Source organism: Mus caroli, unplaced genomic scaffold (assembly GCF_978045245.1).
Source record: "Mus caroli unplaced genomic scaffold, Mus_caroli_1 scaffold_13, whole genome shotgun sequence".
Taxonomy (NCBI): domain Eukaryota; kingdom Metazoa; phylum Chordata; class Mammalia; order Rodentia; family Muridae; genus Mus; species Mus caroli.
Window position 1 is genome coordinate 102,197,788 of NW_028227268.1, and position 17,945 is coordinate 102,215,732.

Sequence of the window (17,945 nt, forward strand, 5' to 3'; positions counted from 1 at the left end):
GGGGGCCGACAGTGGGGCGTGGAAGAGTAGGGGGCGGGCGGGCGAGGGCGTGTCAGGGAGGGCCAGGCCTCCCGGGGGGTCTGGGCGGCCAGGCCCGGGGGCAGGGAGGGGGCGAGCCGGGCCCTGGTGTGGAGCGGCTGCGTAGGGGAGGGCGGCCAGTGGAGGCCGCGGGCAGCTGTCTGCCCGAGTGCGGAATTCGCAGCATCTCCGAGTCCCGGCTATTTATGGGCCGGAGAAAAGGTGGCGTTGCCCCTTCGCCGGCCTCCCCGCCTCCGGATCCGCACGGGGCGCCAGCAGCTCGCCGCTGGACGGCCGCCGGCGAGGGGCCTCGGGGTGCGGCCGGGGGCCTGCGGCAGTCCTGCCCTAGAGGGCGTGGAGACCGGAGGGCGGTGAAGCGGCTCTAGGTCCGCCTCTCCATTGATGAAATTTAAGTTCGTCTGGTTTTACCTTTTCCGGAGTCTCCAGTCGTCCCCTGTTGGTGTCGGGATCGCTGAGTAGCCTGGAGTTCCCTCCCAAGCTGAGTCGGTCCCACCAAGTTTTCCGTCTTCAGGATTTTTCTTTTTAAAGACTAGTTTTGATTTTTTTTCCCCCCGAATTCTTCTTTAAGTAGTTAAACATCGGAGGAGAAAGAACACTTCGGTTGCAGGGAAGGGAGAGAGACCTTCCTTACAACGTAGATTCTAGAAATTGAAAATTATAAACCAGATTATTTTAATAAAATCCTAAAATGTCGAGATTTGTACAAGGTAAGACATTTTGCTTTTTGTCTCTTGGCTGCTTCGTCCGATTTTGAATATTGGTAGTCTCTAAGTAAGTGGGGTAGTTTGTAACTGGACGTGTTCATTTGTGATACCGTTTGCCAGACCTTTTTGGTTAAATTGGTATTTAAGCTGCTTTGCGCCACTTACTGGGTTGGCATTTGATATACGTGTTTGTATGCCTCTGCGCCCTGCAGGGGTTATTTCTACCTTCTAAAATCAGTTTTAATAGTATTCTGACATCGTGGATAGTAACTGTAATAATCAAAACAGGATTTTGACTGCTGATTAATTCTTGTTCCCTTCTTGCAGTCGATGATAAGTTAGTTATCTTTGTGGGCCAAGGAAACCCAGAGGGCTAGGGACAGGCAGATGCGTTTGTCAAGACTAGTAGGAAGCTCTCCACTTTTCTGTGTGTACGTGGATTGAGTCTCAGAGTCATTTATTGCGAAATCAGTAGTTTGTAGACACTGGAGGTCATTCCAGTCAGAGAAATGACTTTGCTGCAGTGCTGTTAGCTTTTTCTTTTTTTTTTTTAATATAGAAAGATTATGCTTTCTTTAAATTTAAAAATTACCATCCAAATCTGTATGTGTGTAAATAATGCATTTAGCAAATACCTCTCAACCAAGCTGTAGCATTGCAATTGGGTGCTGCCTTAAACTTCTGTCACAAAACTGTATAGAGTTTGCCTCTAGATATATAAGAAACCTTTCCTTCCAGACCCCAGTGTGTGAAAGCTTCAGCCATCTTGCTTAATACATGCAATAAAGTTTGCAAACACGTCACGTGATCCTCAGTGACTGTCCATGCACCTTTCCCCTTTTCTTTTAAAGTTATGCTAGGGATGTCCATCATTTGACCCTGGAAATGAAAATGCCATACAGGCTTATGCCCCACTTTATTAACTGTTAATTTTTTCATAATAGATTAAAGGAATCTGCCTTCATTATTATGGAAACAGATGGGACCGTTATGCCTGTCTGCCTTCAGCACTAAGCTCAGAAATGTCATTTTGCCATTATGTTTGAAGTTGGTGTTAGAGTTGATATGAAGCTAGAGGTTTCTAAATCGAGAAGACACAGGTGGCTGTGGACATTGCTACCCACTTTTTAAAAGCCCATTATTTTAAAGTACTTCTACAGTTTTCAAAATATTGCACAAGTGTCAAAATGAAGAAATTAACGTGTTTGCATTAACTAAACAATAAACTCAGTCTGATTCCTATTTCCATGATGCAATTCAAGATGACACATTTGATTTAAGCAGGCAGTTTTGTACAAAAAGATGACACTCTCTCCAAATATGTTTAACTCAGTCCTGGAATGTATCATTGTGCAATTGTTGTATTTAAGTGTGAACTCTAAGTGTTTACCGTGGTTACTGTTAGAAATGAGAAAACTAATTGGCTAATTTCAGAGTTGTCTACGCATATCAGTTTTCAAGTATAAGAGTTGGAAACTTCTGTTTTCTCTTTTTTTTTAAAAGCAGTCCATTGCTGAACCTCCCCTCCCCTAGAAGTTACTGAGGCTTCTTCCCACTGGTTGTACACTGCCTGTGCTGCTTCACGGGGAAAGTGTTAACCAGTGCCAGGCCATAGCTATTTCAAGTCGTCTCGTTTAAGCTTCTGAGCCCTAAGAAGTACTTTACAGCTGATGAAGATGCCCAGAGATGAGCTGGGGAGAAGTCCTGGAACTCCTGAGCTGTGTACAGCTCCTGTCCTTTCCAACAACTTTCGTTGCTTTTTAGGTTAAAATTTTAGGAATGGCCTAGTCTCCAAATAGATTACCATTTTCTATAGACAAAGATAATACGTCCCTGGGAAAAACACGGTGTCTTGAAAGTAGATGTTCTAGAAGAATTTGTCACAGGCAGCAAATGCCCACAACCTAAAATGTTCTATATGCTTTTTCAGTAAGTTAGCTTACCATATGTTTTCGGCTGTAGGCTTTTATGACCTATCTTAAATTACATAAATACTGAGAAATACGAAAGGGCATAGACTTCAATATGACTCTTGTTAATAAAAAGTGACTTTTAGACACTTTTCTGAACTTTAGGTTCTACCTGGGTAGAGTTTGGAAATTGGACTGAGAGTATAATTCAGTGATGACACGCATGCTTAGTATGGGAGAGGCATTGGAATCCATCTCCTGTCCCTGCCTTCTCCACTGGGTCTCAGTGCTTATGCCGAAGGGTCATTGAGAAGTTTAAATGGGGTGCTGTACTAAGTGACTGAACTGGGTAAATAATGTGTGGCCATTATCTTCTACTCTTTTCCAAAATAATGATGGCTTTTAGATAGCATTGCTACTGATACGCCATCAACAGAAATTCACATAGTTTTTGATTTTCATATTCAGATTTAATATTCAGTCTGGTTACTTGAAAGTTGATATCTTTTAAAGAAAATTACTAAACAGGAGCTAAGGAGAGGGGAGGGCAAGGTTAAGCTTGGATAGCATAGGGGATAAATACAAGTTACAGTTTAAACGGTCGGTTAACAACTTTTTTTTTTTTTTGAATGTTCATTGTATGCCTTTCGCTGTATTTATTTTTCCCTTACAGTAGGTACTCAGGAGTCCGTAGATCTGGTGTTATGAACTATGCATTGGGGATCATTCTTTTTGGGTGATGATGATACATAAGGCTGCTGCACTTGGTCTGACTCCAAATCCAAGCACTACCTTTATAAGAATGCTGGGTTTCTTCTTCCTCAGCTGACCACTTAGATCATAAGAAGCTAGTTGGAAATTTATGGTTAGTAAAACACTTAACACCATTAGAGATGAGTTGTCTGCATAGCATTCCTGGGCCGGTGAAGGCCTAAGTTCTGCATATCTGCCTAAGTCTGTTCCTCAGGAGCCTGGTAGTACAAAACATGATAGGAGCTGCTACGTTCTTTTGCCTACTGTCTCGCTCTGTCTTGTTCTGCCGCTAGGATTATTCAGTGCCTCCACATTTCTACATAAATGAACACTGCCTCTTTCCTACCCGTCACATTTGGGGGTAGCATCAGCAGCAGATGTGGGGTGTTGCTAGGTTTGTCAACAGATGCCCTTTGGAATTTTTCTTTTAAAAAGTTGTGAGAACTGTCTTCCTAAATGTTTGGAAACTTATAAATGGTGAAGAGACTGATGGCTGCATAGCCATCCAGCTAAGGCTAGCCTATTTGATTAACACTGTAATTCTAGAAGCAGTTTCACAACTTTAAATATGCCCATTATCTATCTAAGCTGTGTAAAAATATCCCTTATTCTTAAAAACTATTCTTAAATATATAGTATATATTTAATATAATATTATATTTCAAGGAAATCCATATAAATACATCTGCATTCCTTAAAAAAATATTTGTGGCCTGTCAACTTTCCCATTTGTTGGAAATTTTTGACTCTTGGTGATTCCTGTTTGGTAGATGGCAGCTGGTCAACAAAGATCACTGCGCTGATTATAACTGACAGGATCTCAGGTGACGTTCTGGGCCTTGGTTGTCAAGTGAGCTTCAGCATAGTTCTTCACAAATCCTAAAACCTGTCACTTACCACTGAAATGATTCGTTTTTCCCCAGAAAGACTGTGGTATGGATTTAAGTCAGAAGTAGTACTCAAAGTAATGGCTAGAGCACCCTCCTTAAAGCTATAGATTGGAGTCTATGATGTTGCTAGAGGGCGGGTGTGTAAATTTAGTTCAATTCAGTCATAGTTGTAAATATTTAGAAAATTCAAACTGAAAAATTGGTCTGATAAAGTTTGGCTGTCTTTCATTTCTGCAGTTAAATTTCCCTTACTGAGCCTTTCTTCTAAGATTGATGATTTTAATTTATGAAGGACTACTGAGGAAAAAAATTAACAAAGAATATTAGGATATAAATGTTAATGGGTACACTTCTTGGAAGCCTCTTTTTATTTTTTGTTTATTTCAAGATGCAGTTTCTCTGTGTTACAGTGCTGGCTGTCCTGGAACTCTGCAAACCAGGCTGGCCTCGAACTCACAGAGATCTGCCTGTCTCTGCTTCCCAGTATTGGATTTGAAGGCGTATACCAGAACGCCAGGCTGGAAGCATCTTTTTAAAATCCTGAAGATACACTGAAAAATTCTGTAATAGAGTTTTTCTTAAAATACCATTTCACAGAAACCAGTGTATGTGTGCATGTGTTTGTTTATTGAGAGATGAATAATGGGAGAACTGGTGATAGGAATATAATTTGGCCTGATAATAAAAATGTTTTAAATAAAAGAACAAGAGATTTTCACTCTCCACCAAGCCTTTTTTTTTTTTTGGATACTTTTTGTACAAATGCAGGTATTACAAGTTCTCAGAAGTTTGGAAAGTTAATACCAGTAAGTATTTGGAAGTTAACCCCTCTTATTGATGAAAATGAGTAAAAGATGTATTAACTTCCTATAATGTTATTCATCCCAAAATTATTTGTATAGCAGAGAAAATGGTGGTTTTACCTCTGGATTTATGCTATTGGAATACATTCAAACCACGTTAGACTATGTTTGTGTGAGGATAATCAGATTTAAAATGAATGAAGAAAGGTGACGGTTTAAATCCTTTGATAGTGTGGGATTCTGTAAAAACGGGCCCTTTTGTAAAGACTATGGCCCTATTAAATCAACCTACAATTTCATCTCTAAAATAATCAATTTGGACTTGGAGAAATAGTGTTTGAATTGTGAACATTTTGGCCTTTTAGTAAATTCCCAGACATAGTCACTATTAATTGAAACAGTATTTCTTAGATCTCTAAAATTCTATCAGACATGGGTTTTCTATTAATAATTCACTAAATTCTTTGAAGTTGGCTAGCTAAACCATCACAAAAAATTAAACTTTGTGGTTTTTGATGGAACAACTTTGTGTAAAAACTCTAATAATGTTGCATTTGAAAACTGTTTCCAGGTGCTCTTGATTGGCGATGCAGGCATCTCATTTAGTTTGTGGTGAGATAATTGTCTAGGGCTCCAGCTCTGTCTCTGCCAATAGTTGCCATTGTTTATTTTTCTCAGTTATGGCCAAGAGAACTTGGTTGTGACTCCCTAACTATTTTGACAATCAAGGATTGTTTCTGAAAACCAGAGAGAAGCAAGCTATGTTGTCTTACTTAGCTTAAAGAAAAATGTTTCATTTCCCCAAACGTTCTTAGATATTTTTTTTGTTTTTATGTAAATCATGAGAGTTTCCCATTCCTTTGTGATTTTGCTTGAATCTTAAAAAGCAGTGGAAACCCATTCATCATTTTCATGGACCTGAAATAGTCATGTTTGCTTAGTCTACCATTTACTTGCTAGTCACCAAATTGTAAAAATACTGTTTTAGAGAACAGCTTTTCGAGAGCAGGCCTCCTTTCTCCTTGGCCACAGTAATCTGAAAAGCAATTAGAGTTGCTGCCCTGGCAAATGCTGATACAATATTTTATTTGTGTTATAGTTCTGCTTAGATTATAAGGCTTAATGCATACAGGAAAAAAAAACCCAGTTATATAGATCCATGCACTGTTTTAGGCTAATTCATACAAATGACTAAAAGATGAACCTTGGTAATAAAGTATAAATTGCCTAAATATTTTCATTGGTTTTTTTTTTTTCATTTTTTCCATTTCTCAGGAAACTAAGGGAAAGTAGAAGTTCGTAAGATGCAGTAAGATTGCTGTATGTTTGGTTTTAATATCACCTAATATCATATGATAGACAGTTGGGTTTCTAGTTTTCATATTGATTTGGTGGCATGTACCTGGAGTAATAAACTGTGTAATTGATATGTAATTCGATAGTGTGGGATTGAGTGGAGAATCTTCTCTCCAATTAAAAGAGAAGTAACCAGGGTACCAGACAACAAGGCCTGAGTACCACTTAGGAAGATCATCCTCCCTGAGCCCATTTCTTCATCCTCAAGGAGTTGGACTCACTGACCTTAAAGACCTTGCCAGGCTTAAAAATGTATCAAAGTATACTTATATCAAAATACAGGACTGGGCTGCTAGATAACTTTAGGTTCTTGGTAACTATATGTTACACTCCTTCCCCTTCTCAACAAAGGAGTGCAGTAGGCCCCTTGGCATGACTTTCTTCTCAGCTATTAAACCTCAAAAAAGTGATGTTATTTAACAAAGTTACTTTGTATGTAACATTTCTTCTTTGAGATTTTAACCTCAATTCTAGACTAGACATGTTGTTTATTTTGGAGTGTAATACTTGCTTAGTATTGCTTAGTATAAAAACATTGGATTCAATTCCCAGCACTATCAAAAGAAATGGACTATATTATATGAGAACAAGGTTAATTTTATGGAGAAGTTTAGTTTATGTGTATTCTACCAGTTTTTATATAGAGAACAATGCATGATTAGCAAAGTTCTTGATTGTTTGCATAGTAGTACTGTCACATCTGGTAGCCTTTCATTTCTGTTGTCACAACCATTTATTGTGTAGGGTTACAGCTCAAGAGTATTGCCTAATAGGAACAAAGTCCTGGGTTAGCTCTCTGGCAAGCATCACCCCAAGGGTTTATTAAACATTCGTATGGATCTCACCCCCCACACACACTGAGGAACACATTTCTATAAAGTTCTTTGTCAAGCTATATAATTGTGTGTTACTAGTCGGAGTCATATTATGTTCCATGCTTAAATCAGCTGGAAGGAGTTAAGACTAATCTGGGCCGGGTGCCATCTCAGAACAATCATGCCCTTGAGGTATAGAATTAGAGAAAAGAAGAACCAGGAACATGGCTGCAATAAACATTAAAATAAATAAAAAATTATCAAAGCAATACTGACAGTGTTTGCTTATGAGAAATGCATATTCTCTCTACTCCAAAACTGTAGAGTCAGCATGTCTGGGCGCTTGCCCAGGAATCAGTGTTTTAAATAGCTCTCCAGGTTATTTCTATACAGATTGAAGTTTTAGAAGGACTGATGGAGAAGTCAGAGTAGGAAAGTGCAGCCTTTATGAACTCTGTACTACCGTCAGTCATCCAAAGGTCTTCAGTCATCCAATCTGCTTGAAGATATTTCTGCATCATGGTCCCCATGACCTAGGGGTTAAGAGTACTTGTGGCTCTTCCAGGACCAGACTTAGTTCCCAGCACTCGCATGGTAGCTCACAACCATCTGTAAGTCCAGTTCCAGGGAGTGTGATGCCTTCTTCTGGCTTCTGTAGGCATGTACATTGTGCACATACACGGAACCAAGACACTCATACACATAAAATAAATGTATAGAAGTGTAGGAAAAAATAAACTCCTGGATCATGAATTTGTATTTACTTTAGTAGACTATGAAAAATTCATCAAATAAGGAAGGCATAATGTAATGGGATCAATTCATATCTCTTGGCATCACACGTGGTAGGTAGGTTGGTTAGAAGACCATTGTACTCCAGAACAGAAAATGAAAATGCTGAGGAGAATTCAGGTAGTGTTGAAAATAGAGAGAATGGAACTGTAGTGATCCACATAAGCAGCTTTGTAACTGAGGAGCCAACCTTGTGCCTGCACCTTAGTCTGGATGGTTAAATAGTGTGAACCGTGGGTGGGAGCCGGAAGGCCGAGAAGAAGACCTTAGTTTCGATAATGATTTCTGTTTTAGGTAACGTTGAGTTTGAGGTAGCCTGAGTATTCAGGTATAAAGGATCTAGAAAGTAGTAGAGAAGGTAGGATCTAGATGGGAGGTACTTATTTACAAGCTACCAATGAGCGCATAAGAGACAGCTGAGTGGGTAAAGGTGCTTGGCTCCAAGTCCATAGATGCACGTAGGAGAAGGAGAGGGCCGGTTCTGCAACTTGTCTTCTGACTTCATCCTGCAACTTCCAAATGTGAACTGTTAGGAGAAATATTTCTTACCAGTCATAAGAATGATGAGGGAATGAATTAAGAGAAAGAAAATGGTCTGGAGACAATCTTTAGGGAATTCAGTTGGAGAAAGGAGGAGCTGATTGCAAAGATGTCATATTTCTGGGTAAAACAGCCCAAATAAGATTATATATATATATATATATACATACACATATATATGTGTATGTGTGTATATATATATGTATATGTGTGTATATATGTATATACATATACATATATATGTGATGTATTTATTTTATGCATATGAGTACACTGTAGCTGTCTTCAGACACACCAGAAGAGGACATTGGATCCCATTACAGATGGTTGTGAGCCACCATGTGGTTGCTGAGAATTGAACTCAGAACCTCTGGAAGAGCAGTCAGTGCTCGCTCTCAGCCTCTGAGCCATCTCTGCAGCCCCCAAAGAAGAGCTTTGTAAGGAAGTGTCTTCACACGTGAATTTGCAGGACAGCAGTGGAAGTCCAGAGCATAGTTAGCTTGAGTTGGTAAGTCTAATCAGTGTATACTCAAGCTTCATTCATAGTCGGATCCAGTTGTGATGACATTGTGGGATTTTTATGTTTTTGTTTTTAATCCCTTTAATTTGAATACTTGTGTGGCAGAGGCTGATAGCTCTCTTAAGTTCTAGGCCTGCTTGGTCTACAGAGTGAGGTCCAGGACACCCAAGGCCATGTAGAGAGATGCTGTCCACAAAGAAAATAAAAAACGATATTTTGACTGTTGAGGTAGAATCAGTAGTGAGGTGGAGTAGGGATGGTTCCTCACCCTCTGCTGCTCCTGTTTTCCTGGTGTCTACTCTATGGCCTCTACTCTGTGAGATTAGCTTTATGCTTGAGGACATGAAGTTACTTTGTACCACCATTTAGAGTGTCAGAGAAAGGGTATCTTGAATACCTTCTAGTTGCCAAGTTAAGAAACAAAAGCAATTTCTAAATTGAATGCCTTCTGCCTTAGGCTTTTTTTTTCTGGGTTTCTGAGAGTTCTGTAATGTCATTATGACCCCACTCCCTGACTCCCTCCTGCATTTGAAGAGCTAAAGGTCCATAATACTGAAATTTCAATTCTTGTGCATAAGGAAGAACTAGATTATAGCAGGAGGTGGGGCTGAGAAAAATCAATTACTGCTTGGTTTGTATGACATTTCCTAAAGTATAATGAAACCAAACAAATAATTCTGGTAAATTCTAGTAAGCCCAGTTATTCTGCTAGTTGTATAGATAGGCTTTGGAGGACAGTGATGTTTAGGAATTTCTATCCCAAAATTTAAAGAAAGCCAAACTAGAGGAAAATGTACAGGATGTGGTGATTTACGGTGGTGGGGTGGATCTCAGGACAGGAGCAAAAAATGTTTGCTCTATAGACAGACCCAGCACCTGCCTGGTCTGTGACTTTGGGGAAGTCATCTCACTATTTCACCTTCAGACTCCTCATCCTGAGAGTGAGGAAAATAGAAGGGGAGACTGATGGCTTGCTTGCATCTTTAAAAACTCTTTGGTTTGTGACTATGCTTATGAACTGTTTGCTTCCTAATTTATTTTCTGTCTGAAGTAGTGGAAGATCAATTCTGCTTCCTAAGAAGTGGGAAGAAACCATTTATGAGGTTGGAAATCTTGCATTATTCAAGGGATTCTTTAATTGACCTTCTCTTAGAATCCCAGTTGCCACTGCAACTCAAGTGTAACTTGAGAATGTTAAATCCAAGAAAAGTCCTGCAGTTTGTACTTAAACCTTCCAGAAATTCCTTTTAAAAATTGGGATGAATGAGTAACTAATTGGCAAGGAAAAAAATGGATTTTAGATCTGTGCCTTCTGTTCTTTGCTGAAGCATGTAAGATTACTTCTTGTTGAACCAACTACCCTTCCATCCTTTTAATTTAATTTACTTTTTAAACAAGATCTCACTATGAAATTCAAGCTGGCTACTCCTCCTGCCTAATCATTTGAGTGCTGGGGTTTCAGGTGTATGTCACCATGCCCAGCTGTTTTTGTGTATATTCTTAGAAGCCCATCCTTATTCCTTAATCATTAAAAAGGTAATTTTATAGTAGTACTTTGTCCAGTGGAATAAAACGACAGCAGAAGAAGGGTGGAAGAGGGTAATAAGTTTGTTACCATGTTCTTTCCTTGTAGACACTTAGTATTTTGTAAACAGGATAGAAGGGATAAAAATTGTTCTCTCTGTGCATCTAGAACTTATCAAAGACATGGGAGAAATAAAAGTTAGAGTTCTTTTTTTTTTTAAACTCAAAATTGAATCTGTGTTTGGGATTTTTTGATGACTTACTAAGTTGGCAGACATCTAAAAGAATATCTTTCGGCCAGCCTTACCTAGTTCGGCTTAATAGGGAGAATGACTGACATGATTCTGAATATTTTCACCTTGAACCTTTTAAGTGAATAGGTAGGCTGTTCTGGACAGGGAGCCTCTAAAGTTATTGTTTATAATTTTCCTTGTTTAGCTAAATCTCAGATAGCTACTTTGTTATATTTAAACTTGGATTTACAAATAAGTTTTAGCTTCTTTGCCCAGAGTATAAGGTAAATGTTTCTCTCATTCATTGTTTTTTTATGGATATTATTATCATATCTAACTTCAGAAAAAAATTACAGTTGATAAATAACTTCTGTGTCTGACCAAAAAAAAAATGTGTTGTTGTTTTAAAATCATTGTAAGGCCTGGAGAGATGGCTCGGTGGTTAAGAGTACGGTTGCTCTTCCAGAGGACCCTGGTTCAATTCCCAGCAGCCACGTGACAGCTCACAACTGTCTGTGACTCTAGTTCCAGGGGATTCAACACTGTCACACTGGCAAAACTCCAGTGCACATGAAATAAAAATAAATGAATTGTTGAAAAAAATCACTGTATAGTTATTTGTGTTTAAACTAACCTGTGGCACAGAACAAAATAATTCATGTGTTTTAATGCATGCCTTTTTCTTCCTCTGTATTTAGAATTTTCTTCCAAATTACTTGTCAATGTTGTGAGAATTGAATATAGTAGAATTTCTTATTTCTCTTTGCTTTTGATTGTGGCTGCATGTGAATAGTTGCTTTAAGTTTCTTTTTTCCTTGATTTCTCTGCCATAATGAACTGTAAACTAACATAAATTCGTTTTCCCATTAAAGTTGCTCTTTGCCAAGCTGTTTTAACACAGCAACAGAAATGAAACAAAAATCCTTTTTGGCTGGACATTTAGTCCTATCTGTCTAGAGTTATCCCTGGAATTGTGAAAACATGTTGCCCTATTTCCAGTAAAGTCATGGGCTTTGGTTTTCACCAACAAAAGTAACCATAGAACTGAGCAGTGCATACTATTGCTGGTTTTCAGGCAATGCGTGTGTTCTGATCCTACTACTCAGGATGTAGGTTCCCAGGCCTCCCTGCTTGTTGGTTCTATTCTCAGGTATTTTCATAATTGGAGAAAATTTAGATCAATCCTTAAACAAAACTAAACAAACAAACAAACAAACAAAAATCCCAGCTTGTTCCTTACATTTCTACCATTATGATCTACTTTCTGGTCCATCACACCAAAACTGCTTTCAACTTTGGCTGTTGATTTACTAAAGACAGTCCCATCTCCACATGAATGAAGATTTTCCCTTGAGGATTAGTTCCACAGGCCCACCCCAGCCAATTTATACTTTTAACTTGAATGACAGTTTAGGGGCAGGAGGGGTTCTTGAGATAGATTCTTACTACATAGCCTAGCCTGGCCTGGAACTCACAAAGATCCACCAAGATCCACCAGTCTCTGCCTCCCAAGGAGCACACCACCACCACATCCAGCAAGGTGTGGTGGTCAGGTGGTGGTGGTGGTCGGGGGACAGTTTCTTTGTTTGTTGTAGGCAGGATTGAACACAGGTCTTCAGATACACTAAGCACACACACTACCACTGAACTAAACCTGAGTGGGAATTTAAAACAAAAAAGCCAAAGCTTTTCATAGAAGCAGCCTACTTCTGTGAACCCTATCTATGTCTTTCTTCTGTGTCAATCTCAGTCTGTCTGTCTCTCTCTCTCTCTTCCCTCTTCCCTCTTCCCTCTTCCCTCTTCCCTCTTCCCTCTTCCCTCTTCCCTCTTCCTTCTCCGTTTCTCCCTTCCTCCCAGCTTTTTAAGAAAGAGGAGAGGTATAAGTTGTCTTAAATGGCACAGAAATGCTTATTGCAGTGAATAACTTTTCAATATTTTTGTGACTTAATTCTGATAGAAAACCACCGTGTAGCATTTAGATAAAGCCCCATCTGGGTATGAGTAAGACCCAAAACTTTTGAAATACAAACCAATGTTTCTGATCAGTATGGGGCTGTGCTCTGGGTTGAAATGCATCTGGTCTCTTTGAGGACTCTAAAATGGATAAGAGCGATGTTTCTCTCTACTTTAAGATCCTGGTACTGGTCTCTACTTAGGCTCTCTTGAGTATATGCCATGATGCAACATCAAAGATTAAAAATCATGAATTTTGAAAAAGGCTCATATTTTACTCTATACTCTCTGGCCCTAAATACAAGCTTGGTGAAGGAAAATTTTGGCTGAGGTATAAAAGTTTAACCTCCAACACCATCCTACAACTAGACCTACTTTGTAGAAATCAAAGGTAGTGCTCTAAAGGCTCTAAAGGCCTGATGTCCAGGCCTCTGCCACTCTGTAACAAGATTGGAGGTGGTACTAAGAAAACTAAGCTCTAAAGGACACACTAGAAGTAAAGTTTCCTGCCATATATCCATTTCTCTGCTTATAGCACTCCCTGTGGAAACAATACTTGGTTGAACTCTCAGGGGCAATTAAAATTCATGATTCTTTTTTTAACAACCCTTAACAAAACAAGAAAAACTTGAAAGCTTCACCAGGAAGCCCCCAAACATTACCAGCCAACTGGTGCACATAGGACATACCTAAGTCTGTTTTCTGTCTTGGTTTCTTTGTCTTGTGGGAACTTGCGAAAAGCCTGATTTTTTCTCCTTGTGTCCTAACAGGTCTTTCTTCTACTTTTCAAATGGTTAAAACTTTTCTTTTCTCTAGGCCTACTGCTTTTTTACTGCCCAGAAATTATCTCTAAAACTTACCCAAATAACTATAGTAGCCTAGCAACATTCAATAATACAGAGCCTTGGGCTCCACAGACTTAACTGTTGAGCCTTGCCTTCTCAGTGTTAAACAACTGAGACATGGAAAACACGCTGTCACATGACCTACAGTTAAAGGTACTGAAGACAAATTGACAAAAGGCCCAAGTCAAATTTGTTCACTCCAAAGACAGAGATAGAAAGTTCTTTGTTAATGTTTGCCTCATTTGTGTTTATATTTGTTTTCATGCAATTATGTATCATTCTATGTTAAGACAACATAAAACTCAGTGGACCCTCAGAATTTCCCATAGTAGTTGAGTAAAACACTTGTGGCTACTTAAAATACCAACCAACAGTAGCAGTGAAACTATCTATATAAATTTGTTCCTTGTTGTGTAAGATAAAAATGGCTACGATGAGTCTTAAGACAATAATCACTATCATATTTTAAGGTAAATTAAAGACAGCCTTTGCCTATCTACCTACTATCTCATCTTGGAAAACAGGCTTTTCAACTTTCTTATCACTTAAGCTTTAAAAAGAAAGAGAAGGAGCACCTAAACACCAGTCTCGCTCAGCTTACTTAAAACTTTTTAACAATCAGGCTAGACTCTGTGTCTTTAAAAAATAATAAGAGTATTGTCTTTAAAAGTACAGATTTAGATTAAGAATGGCTATAAAACATGATATGGTCACCAGTCTAAAATACACTTACAAATAATACAAATATTTGATATTTTTTAAAATGTCTGTATATCTGACTGTCAGGGTGTGTATATATCTACAGTTGCTTCTGATTTTATAAAGTTACACAATACCAGATTGGATTATAATTAAATGGTCATGGTAATTAAAACTCTCAACTTAGCCCATATTTGTTTTAATTAACAATGTAAAATTTTAAAACAAAAAAGTAGATGAACTGTTGAAATGTTATTTGGTTGATTGTTGTCTCAGCTCTGATTCTGTGAGCAATCTAAACAAGACTGTTGCTTAGAAAATAAAGTAGCTCTAAAGGCATGCTGGCTTCTGCTCCAGGGTTCAACTCCCCATGGATATGTCCCCTATTTGGAAGATAATCTTCTAAGCTATTCTTAAAATTAAAATGGAGAAAGTTACTTGGCCCCATCTTTTAGCTCTCTTTTCTTTTTTTTTTTTTTTTTATTTTATGTTTTTGTTTTGTTTTGTTTTTTGTTTTTCTAAGGCAGGGTTTCTCTGTAGCCCTGGCTGTCCTCACACTAAAGAAGATCTATCTTCCTCTACCTCCCAGGTTGTGGGATTCAAGGCATGAGCCACCACTGCACAGCTGCTTTCTACCTTCTTTATATTATCTTTAAAGGACAAATTATTCTTTAAATAATATCTAAAAAGTATTTTAAATTTTATCAAATAATTTTAATAGTTTATCCTCAAGTATTAGACTTAGGTTTACTTTTAAAAATGTTTTTGCCAAGCTCTGTTATACAATTAAATTTTAAAGCAAGGTTTGTTTTTCAACACTTGGTAATTGACCTTTTGGGTCTTCACTAACTGTACTTGAAGAGTTACACTAATGTAAACGTAGAGACTAGAAAGGCAGCTAGTATTTTGGCCCTTGCCCCAGCTCATCTGTTGAGGATGATGCTACACTTCTCAGCTACTGCACTGGTAACTTGTCTGTCCTCCTGATCCAAAGATTGGACTCAAGACCACTGTACACTTTGTATACAAACAGTAGGGTCAACACAAAAGAAAAGTCTCCAGTACTTCCAAGGGAAACCACATAGTCAGCAGGGTGTTTACCCTTACCAGCTGATAACATAAATAATAAAGAAAAACTAAAGGAGCTAAGGGCTTCTCTCAAGTAACTCCTGTGGACCAGATCCTTGCCTAGCTCTTAAAAAAGAAAAAAAAAAAGAAAAAGTTAATTTGGGGCTATGTAAATGTAAATATACGTTTGCTTATAAATACCTAACAGAAAAGTAGAAACCAAAAAAAAAAAAAATTGTAATTATTAGTAATGATGCAAAAGCTAGACTTTAAAAGAGAGAGTAGTTCAGGTCTTATATAGGCCTTCCCATTAAGTCCTATATGTGGGCTACTAGCATTCCAGATAACTCTGTCTGCAACTATAATACAAAGATAAATTCTATCTATATGAATCTATTTAGATAGATTTTTTTAAAAAAAGAGTAGAGTGATTTTTATTCACTGATAATTTTTTATCACTTATTCACTGGTCTTTTTAAAGCTTCTGTACTAGGATTTTCAAGAACACAACTGATATAATGAATATACACATTGAATAAGTATTACATTTTAAATATATATATATATATATATATATATATATGTATATATATGTATAGAATGGCTTACAGGCTATGGTCTAGCTAGTCCAATAATGGTGGTATCCCAACAGCAAGTTCAGGAGTCTGGTAGTTGTTCAGTCCATGAGACTGGATTCCCAGCTGGTCTTCAGTATACTCTGGAATCCCACAGGTGTAGGTTCTTAATGGCAGTAAATGAATGAACTTAACAAGAGTGAAGGCTGGCAGGCAAAGAGCATGTCCTTTATATAGGCTGCCAGTAGAAGATGTAGTACACATTAAAGGTAGATCTTCTCACCTCAGAGATCCAGATTACAGGTGGGTCTTCCTACTCAAATAATCTAATTAAGCAAAATCCCTTAAAGGTGTACCCAGCCTCTTGGGTTTTAGTTAAGCTAAATGTTGTCAAGTTGACAGCCATCACTCTTTGTTTAGCATACTTCCATCTTGTTATAAAGCAAAGGCCAACAAGTTCTCAGACTTTGGTCCGTCTTGACTTTGACTAATCTGTAAACAACAAAATTCATAAGTTTCCTTGTTGCTGACTGATACTAATCAGTGACTTTATATTTTTTTACTTAAGATCTTAGCAAAGCTATGTCTCAAGATGGTGCTTCTCAGTTCCAAGAGGTCATTCTCCAAGAACTAGAATTATCTGTGAAGAAAGAATTAGAAAAAATACTTACCACAGCAACCTCACATGAGTTTGAGGTAAGGATTCAAGAGTGTCTTTTGCTTTGTGTGTCAACATGCATAATTGCTGCCAGTGGTGATTCTCCAGCCTGAAATGAGCACAGGATGTAACATCAGAAGTTAGCACTGTTGAACACTCTCAGATCGTTAATATTTGTTCATAGTTAAGCTACTTTCTTTTTTTTAAATAACTGAGGAAATTTTCCAAGTCCCCAAAAGAGCATGGACAGGATTACAGTTTATGTTGTGTTTGAGTATCATTGAGTATAGAGATGGTTACCATGTTTAGTCGGATCTGTAACAAGTTGGTCTACCAGCCATGTCCTCTCTGTGCCTTTTGCCCATAGCCAGTTCTAGCAGAGCTGTGCTAGATCTATCAGTTTTCCAGTTCTAGCAGAGCTGTGCTAGAGCTATCAGTTTTTCAGGTCTAGCAGAGCTGTGCTAGATCTATCAGTTTTCAGTTCTAGCAGAGCTGTGCTAGATCTATGAGTTTTCCAGGTCTAGCAGACCTGTGCTAGAGCTATCAGTTTTCCAGGTCTAGCAGAGTTGTGCTAGAGCTATCAGTTTTCAGTTCTAGCAGACCTGTGCTAGATCTATCAGTTTTCAGTTCTAGCAGAGCTGTGCTAGAGCTATCAGTTTTCCAGGTCTAGCAGAGCTGTGCTAGATCTATGAGTTTTCCAGTTCTAGCAGAGCTGTGCTAGAGCTATCAGTTTTCCAGGTCTAGCAGAGCTGTGCTAGAGCTATCAGTTTTCCAGGTCTAGCAGAGCTGTGCTAGAGCTATCAGTTTTCCAGGTCTAACAGAGCTGTGCTAGATCTATCAGTTTTCAGTTCTAGCAGAGCTGTGCTAGAGCTATCAGTTTTCCAGGTCTAGCAGAGCTGTGCTAGATCTATGAGTTTTCCAGTTCTAGCAGAGCTGTGCTAGAGCTATCAGTTTTCCAGTTCTAGCAGAGCTGTGCTAGAGCTATCAGTTTTCCAGTTCTAGCAGAGCTGTGCTAGATCTATGAGTTTTCCAGTTCTAGCAGACCTGTGCTAGAGCTATCAGTTTTCCAGGTCTAACAGAGCTGTGCTAGATCTATCAGTTTTCAGTTCTAGCAGAGCTGTGCTAGAGCTATCAGTTTTCAGTTCTAGCAGAGCTGTGCTAGAGCTATCAGTTTTCCAAAATCGAGAAGCTTTACTTTCTGTCAGTACATTATCTTTTATTTTTCAATTCAGTTTGTACTTACTGTTTTGAGGTTAGTTATGTTTTAG

General features: G+C 38.5%; 1 protein-coding gene across 2 annotated transcripts in view; it reads left to right on the top strand.

The window, feature by feature from the left end:
* The window catches only part of Ugp2 (UDP-glucose pyrophosphorylase 2), a 52,167-nt gene that overhangs the window by 275 nt on the left and 33,947 nt on the right, over window positions 1-17,945 (top strand). Inside the window, exons 1-2 of one of the 2 annotated variants that reach the window (XM_021176332.3) lie at window positions 139-746; window positions 16,588-16,715. In XM_021176332.3, coding sequence (XP_021031991.1) covers window positions 728-746; window positions 16,588-16,715 — 147 coding nt within the window. In that variant the 5' untranslated portion in view covers window positions 139-727. Of the gene's footprint in view, window positions 1-138; window positions 747-16,587; window positions 16,716-17,945 lie in introns of those variants that run through there. The other variant, XM_021176333.3, reaches the window with a different exon arrangement.